The following is a 7,780-nucleotide window of genomic DNA, read 5'->3' as shown; positions in this document are numbered from 1 at the left end:
GCTTATAACTCATCTAAAGTAACAGCTCTATTCTTATGCTTGCTTGTTTTCATGTGTATGTTTTAATCATCCTCTAAAGTTCTTCTATTTCCCTCCCTTCCTATGGGGATATATATCTATATGATCACACAGTACACTGAGTGGCTGTGTCTGTGTGTGTATATGTAAGCAATAAGACCACACTGATGCCACAGCTCTCATTCATTCTTTAATTACGTCAATATAAAAAAAAAAAAAAAGTGCTGTTTGGAAATACCATTTCCTATTAAGTCCTCAATTTAAATGAACAAGCAAAAAAAAGACTAAAATAATTTATGATACAATAACAAAAATATTTACATTTTTAAAAAAAAATCTGTACAATATTTATATCAGAAAAACATTACAGGCCAGACTGCAGCCAGGAGGAGGTAGGTTTTATCATGCTAAGAAAAAAAATAAAAAATTCATCCCTGCTTTCTTGTTAAAACCTCTGAATCTTAACTTCAGAAGGCAGTTCTTTGTGACTGAAGCTCTACAAAAATTAACAAAACATTTGAGACATTTGGAAGAAAAAACAAGCGAAAGCTTCCCTGAAAAACGGGTTCATGTTAGAAGCAGACGAAGTTTTAACAAGACAGCAACATAATCAAAAAAGGAAACAAGAGCCCCTTTCCCACTGCATACTACCAGCTCAACTTGACTCTCCTATGTTTGGTTTTCCATTGCGGAAAACTTGTACCTGTACCTGCTTCCAGGTACTTTTTTTCGTATCACCTCCGTTGAGGTTCCAAGCGTGCTGAGGCGATACTAAAATGTGACATGAAAACACAGCAGACTGCTGATTGGTCAGAGAGAATCGTCACTATTCACTGCATCATCATTGCGCACGCCAGACAGAGGCCAGCAACAGAAAGTTTTATATTTTACAGTTTTTCCATGTAATTTCATCACTAAATCCTCGACTGAGAAGTTTTGAGGTGAGAAATCAACAGAGGAGACTTCGAATATTGACAGTTTTACGAAGCGTGATGGCGGAAAAAATGTGTGCTTGAAAGTTTTCGGAGTTGAGGAGCTCCCGAGGCCGGCCAGCTGCCCGCTCACAGAGCCCTCTGCAGCAACAACAGCAGAGGAAAACACAGCTGGAAGGTTTTCATACCGCTTATCTGTCTTTACATTCTGAGTAATGTTGAAACGTTTTAACTTAAATAAAGAGAAAGCTGTGTGGATCGCTAATGTGTGTGTGTCGCATTGAACTTTACTTCGCAGCAGTTGTGTGTGGCGTCGCTATGACGACTAGCTACATTGAGGGGTACTATCTCTGGGTACTATCTGCAATGGAAAACGGAGCACGGCCAAACCGAGTCGAGGCGAGCTGGTAATGGAACAGAATGCATCTAAAGACAGAACAGGATTTTACCGTTAAAATACCAAAACACCTCATTATTCCAACCAGGGTCTGTTCAAGTACACCGAGACTGAAGGAAGAATTGTTAATTAAAAACACAAAATAACAGAATGCATTTTAAGAAATTAACACAAATAAGCTAATGTTTACCATTTGCACAGTTCATTACAATCAGAACATTAACATTGGCAACAATTGACAACAGACTTTAGAGTAACCCCATTGATGTTATCAACTTCCGATCCAGCCCAGAGTACAACTTCAACAAAACACCTGATAGTAATTAGATATAACAGGCTCCTTGTGAATATGTACAGCCTTAAATGTTTACCTTTTTTAAATATTCCTTGGTGTCACTGCTCTCCTCCATAGCTATTGTGTTGGGCACAGAACATTGAAGGCAATCCATCTTTTAAAAAACGGGAATGTTGGTCAGTGGCCCTCATTCCTCAACATGTCAAATCTTATTTTACACTGGGCAATATTTTTTGTCATCATAGGCTTAAGATCTCCTGTCACATCTGCTGAGAAAGCGTGATCGCTCTGTAAGTAAATTACAGTATATTCATCCTCATAATGTGATGAAGCTCAGCCTTTTAGTTTTAAAAAGGACTTTAAATGAGCTACAATTTCTCGCTTTACACCTGCTAGAGGATCAAACACAGAACCTCGAGGGCCACTGACTAATAGATCAGTGACATTTAAGCAATTTCCACTGGATTAATAGTCATCTAACAATAAAGATGTCGACCATTTTTCTTAATTTACACTTATCAAAATGGTTGCTCTATAAGCCGCGGTACTAAATGTCACAGTAGCGCTGCTGTGGCAGCTTCCTCCGACCAGAACCTTTAAATTAACATGTCAGGACACCATCGGTCTGTCACTCTGTTTCAAACATGCAACAATCAAACATTATCCAGAGGTTTTCCATCCCGACTTTGGCTGATTTGCTACGACAGCACAGCTCACAGTTCAGTTCACTTTCCAGTTCAGTCTCCTCAAAACCTGAATGCTGTTTAATATGGCTACCACTGAGCTTGAACAGTTTATTAATGACAAATACTTAAATACACAAAGTAATTAAGCGCGCACACACACACACACACACACACACACACACACACACACAGAAGTGAGTGAACTAGTGGTGAACTGAACTGAGACTGAGCATTGTTATGTCTACAGTATCAAACCTGGTCTATACAGTACTGTCATTAACAACATTAACCTGATAGAGTGATGTTGGGCCCAAGGGTCCGCCTGAGGCCAAACAAGGCTGAAAGCACACTGAAGAACCTTTTTCGCGATCAACAAAATTAAAATAGCACAAGATTTGGAATTCAACTTGAACTGACAGAAGTGCAGTTGGCCAAATAACTCCAAAGCCACCATCATCACCTGTCAGATGGAGGGATCACTGGTTAGTATGGCTATAAGACATCCTGAAAACACAATATTCAAGTTTCATTTAACTACTGAGCAAATGTGGCTTCTAGTTATTTGAGCCAACAGGTGCCTTGTGTTATTTTGCCTGTGCCCTTTGGCATCCCCAAAGTAAAGACTCACAATTCTGATGAAATAAACAAAAATAACAAAAAAAAAAAAAGTATTGTTCTTGTCTTCAGTGTGCATTCAGCCAAACAAAATATAATAAATTCTGCTCCCTCCTCCCTCATTTCAACTTTAAAAAGCATCATACACTACAACAGTCAGCAGTCAAGGCATGAGAATGATCAGTTCTGAGGCAATGAGTGTGTTGTTTCAGACCATGGCAACAGTTGCAGGTGTGAGTCTATACAGAGATATTGTTACCATAAAGTCCTTGAAATGAAAATAATTTGTGCGTCCTTTTCAGCATGACGCACCATTCTTTATCCTGCCCATCCATCTGCCTTTGTACAAAGTCTCTTCCCTAATCCACCTTTGCTCCTCACATTGTCTCTAAACACCTAAAAATGCAGCCCATGGTTTGCCCCTGGTCCATTAGCTGCGGAGCTGCTCTAGCCTGGCTTTCAGGTCTTCCTGTTTGGCTCTAAGTTTGTCCCTCTTTGATTGCAGTCTGTGGCCCTCATCTTCCAGACCATAGATACAGTCTCGAGCCTTCTTCAGGATCACCACCTTGGATGCCTTGTCATTGTGCGAGAGCTCGGGCACGTTGTCCCGCAGGCGCATGAAGCAGTTCTTCAGCTCATTGCGCCGCTGCCGCTCCATCACATTGTGCGTCCGCCGCCGCTCCTCCTCATCCTCAGTCTCTGTCGAGTTCCGGGACGAGTGGTGATGATACCGTGACGAGGATGAAGATGAAGAAGAGCTGCGAGAAGAGTGGTGGTAGCGCGATGAGCTATCACTCCCTCTTGAGCGCTTGTTGGATGAAGAAGAGGATGAAGGAGGCGGTGAGGCGGGACAGGGTGCTGCATAGTTGTGTTGCAGCTGGATCTCAAAGTGGTGACGCTGGAGAGTTCGCTGCTCTTCTTCCTTCTTCTGCTGACGGACAGACAGGTCAGCCGATGAGGGCACAGGGGAGGGGCTGGAGGGACAGCGCACCACAGTCACCACGTCAATTTCCTCCTCTGTCAGAGAGAAGAGAAAAAGAACAGAGAGAGGAGGTTGGATGAGTTTTCTCGCACAACATGTTTTCTGACCCTTGTGGTAATTTTATCTGCTCTGCGAAAGTGTAAAGACATTTCAGCGGCGCACTGGCAGCAAAAGGAAAAAGAAAAAAAGTGTCGCCACTGTACATAACACACCAATGTGGCTCTCACACACACGCGAAACCAGTCAGTGGTGAAAATCTTTCCTTCTACTGTAAACAGCCATAAACGTGCAGAAGCTTAGAGTTACAGTTGTAAGCCGTAACTCTGTTAATGAATGAAGGCAGTTCAAGATCACAGCAACAGTTACATACATGTTTAAACATTAGTTACAGTTTCTGTGCCCTGAAATGTACAATAAAGTATTTCTAGTTAAACTGAAGCATGCCATCTACAATTAAATTTCAAAAGACTATATTAAAACCTAAATCCAAAATTTAGGAAGAAAATCCCATGCCCACCTGCCTCTTCCTCTCTGGTTTATTGCCAGGGCTGCAAAGCCAGAGGGCTCGAGTCGGTAAAATGACTCATTACGAGTTAATGGATTGAACCGCAAATGTTACCGCTGAACATGAGTCACACACACACACACACACACACACACACACACACACACACCCTTACAGTTAATTCCATCTCCTAAAACCTCTCATCTACTCATGTCAGTCAACAGATTAAACCCCGCCCACGCTGCAACAACATCCTCGTCTTCATGGGTTCTGCAGATTACAGGTGGGCGTCTAGATAAGCGGAGTGCAAATAACAATCTGGCTCAGTGCCACTAAACATTAACAGTGAATTATCAATTAAATGCCAGAGAAGCAATTCTGAGCAAGGAGTGTTTATACTGATAAGCTGCATAATAACAAAGCAGGAATGAGATTGAAGTCTGATATGATATATCAGAAACATCAAGAAAAATCCATACTAGTCTAAAAGGGCAGATTTTTGTTAAAAATGTGATCCTAACGGGATCAAAGATTAATTACTACAACATTCATCAATCATTCTGGCTAAATTTAAAGTGGAAATGAGGATTAGGTCTGAACTCACCAGAGTCACTGGAGGAATAGTTGGACATCTCGCCACCGGTTGATCCGTAATCTGATGTGGCCTCGCTGGGCTCCTGAGTGTCCATCAGGTTCTGGCAGTCCAGTGTGGAGCCGGCGATCTCCTCAAAGATGCTGGTGTTGATGTCAGACAGCAGCGGGCTGGAGCCAAGCATCGTGGAGACCAGCTTCTCCTCCAGGCTCTTGTCTGCTACCAGGCACTGCCACAGGCAGTCCTCACCACTCTCCTCCAGCGGGGAGCAGGGCTGGCTGGGCTCGCCCTCCTTCTCACCAGCATCGGAGTGGAAGAAGTCGCAGTTCCAGTTGAGCTGCATGTCATGATCCTCCAACAGGATGTCCGACACGTAGCTCAGTTGGTCCTCTTTGGACAGGGGCTTAGTGCCGCCCACCCCGGCCTTCATAGGGGGGGACTGCGGCGGTGTTGGCAGCGACTGGAGGTCCTTCATTAAACTCTGGCAGAACTCATCGTCAAACAGCAGCGGCTCAGAATAAAGCCAGTCCTGCGACTGAGCGAAGCTTTGCAACATGTTTGATTGTAGAATCTGGGAGAACAAAAAAAAAAAAAACAGGACAAAAAAAAAAAATCAGAGAGGTAGTGGAGCGTGTTAGGTTTAGATCCAGAGAAGCTGAGCCAGTAGTGTGTTTAAAGCAGCGCCTAAAAAGGGTAAATCCCAGCAGCAACACCAACACGTGCTGTAGTGAAAGTTTAAACCAGTTTCTGTAGACTGAGACCCTGACTGACAGTGTGCCACTTTTTATCTGTGTTTACATCACCGTAGCCCCGCCCCACCGCTCCACAGGAGGCCCTAAATCACCCAAAAAGATTAAAGATGCCCCTCCCCATGACATCATAGAACAGCTGGGAGAGAGTGGGGCAGAAACTTTACCCTTTTTCCACAATTTAAAATTTTCCTTCTCAGAAAGTTAATTTAAACCCCCTCCCCAGCAAATGGAGCCCGGCTGCCTGCTGACATGGAAAAGAAAACCTTAAGAGAAGGGATGGGTGGCTTGCCTTTGATTTCTCTTTTGTTACTCAACACTTAAAACCTCTGCTGCTATTTCACACACATGACTGATGACTGAACACTTCAGACTCCCTGCAGGAAATCCAAGACCATCTCACAGCTTCATACAGAGAATACAAAACCTAACGTTATTTATCTTAGCACAAAGCATTTATCATTTAAATAAGCCCCAAGGATCTGGTAACACTAACCAGTTAGGACATGCTTGGTTTTTAGTAAACAGTCAATTAATCATAAAATACTTTATACACCCATTACTGCAAAATGTTATTTAAAAAGAAAATCTATTGTCTAATTAAACAAACGTGTAAAAGTAGACCGACTGAGAAGCAGCCCTACTTGGTGAGGGGGTGGGGTGTCCTATAATATGGCTATGGTATGTGTATGTATAGCAGGCTGTGCTGGAGAACAAAGCAACAGTGTGTGTGGTGCAGACAGGCTCTGGGAGTTAAAGGCTGCCTTTCTTTACCATCTTAGCTTGGAGAAACCTGAGCCAAAAACTTAAATACACAACAGTCTGCGTCGTCACAAGACAGGAAAATTAACTGATAGATATTCCCTAGATAGACATTTCCCTACTCAACACTAAACGACTATCATCATCATTATTATTATTATGAACTATTACACATTAATTCATGCAAAACTCCCGGCGACTAAGTACAGCAACCGAAGAATATGAAAAAATAGTAAAATTTGTAAAAATGATTTTGAATGCAGATCCGCTGAAGCGTCATTATTTCCCGTTAGGTCTTGCTGGCTGCATGCTTTTGCACCAGACTTATATTAAAAGTGCACAGATATTTAACCAAATTTCACAGCTGCTCATTTCCTTCAAAAAAAACAAACAAAAAAAAACCTCAACAAGCATGCAACACGCCTTGTATCTGTCCTAGCTCAGTGTTTCCGTGTGAAAGAAGTCAGTCGATACACCGCAAAAGCTCAAAGTCCTTAAAATAATGTCTAATGGTTAACCCGCTGCAAGGGTCATTTAAACCCGCATGGGTTGAGCAACGCCGGGTCTCCACGTGAAACCGGCATTTTTTTCCCTTTACTTTACCGCTTTAAATGACATGAAACGCAAAATTACGATTAAGAAATGCACAAAGGCACAATTTAACATCCAGCCATGAGGTGACTAACGTCCCATGTGTTAAGTTAGATAACATTAGGTTTGTCCCGCATGCAGCTGCCCCTTACCTTTAACTATCTTTACAGAAGGGAAATTCAAAATGAAGAAAAATCGATGAAAACGTCCAAAATATCCAATAAAATCCCCACTGAGATATTAAAAAAACTATAATGTTCTGCTTGTGTGGAATTTTCTGCGTGTAAAATTAAAGTTAGAACAGGGCAGCATGGTGTTAATATCTAGTCTATAGTCAGCTCCTTCTTCTGCTCCGCTCCCGGCAGACAGAGTAGGTGTGGCTGTCGGGCTCGCTCGAATTATATGTCCGCTACGACGGCGTCTTCCGCCAGACCAAAATCGCGCCAAAACATAAAGACCGTCAACAACTCGTTAACGGCAATCCAATTTATCGCCAGTATATCCGCAGTCGGTTCCCGTTTTGATCAAGTCCGGGCGGAGAAAGCGGGGACGGCGGCGAGTACGGTTAATTTTGCATTGAAGTTGGGGTCTATTTGTCTTGGCCGCGGAGTGATACGCTCAGGCTGGGATTCCTGGAAAATCGTGGCGGGTAAAGT

At 42.7% G+C, this 7,780-nt stretch overlaps 1 protein-coding gene across 2 annotated transcripts; it reads right to left on the bottom strand.

The window, feature by feature from the left end:
• Window positions 1-1,490: 1,490 nt before the first annotated feature.
• Window positions 1,491-7,503, bottom strand: mych (myelocytomatosis oncogene homolog). 2 transcript variants are annotated; one of them, XM_038692038.1, is made up of 3 exons: window positions 7,277-7,503; window positions 5,035-5,593; window positions 1,491-3,960 (listed from the first exon to the last, which is right to left on the bottom strand). In XM_038692038.1, exons 2-3 carry the CDS (start codon window positions 5,576-5,578, stop codon window positions 3,374-3,376), a joined length of 1,131 nt encoding a protein of 376 aa, XP_038547966.1. In that variant the 5' UTR covers window positions 5,579-5,593; window positions 7,277-7,503; the 3' UTR covers window positions 1,491-3,373. The 2 variants fall into 2 exon arrangements, with proteins under 2 accessions (XP_038547966.1, XP_038547967.1); XM_038692039.1 differs by lacking the exon at window positions 7,277-7,503 and having other exon boundaries at window positions 5,035-7,246.
• Window positions 7,504-7,780: the final 277 nt, after the last annotated feature.

Source organism: Micropterus salmoides, unplaced genomic scaffold, assembly GCF_014851395.1.
Source record: "Micropterus salmoides isolate LMB-PRFRI ecotype aquatic unplaced genomic scaffold, ASM1485139v1 Ms_hic_scaffold_2843, whole genome shotgun sequence".
Classification (NCBI taxonomy): domain Eukaryota; kingdom Metazoa; phylum Chordata; class Actinopteri; order Centrarchiformes; family Centrarchidae; genus Micropterus; species Micropterus salmoides.
This window is presented reverse-complemented; position numbering and strand designations above follow the sequence as displayed.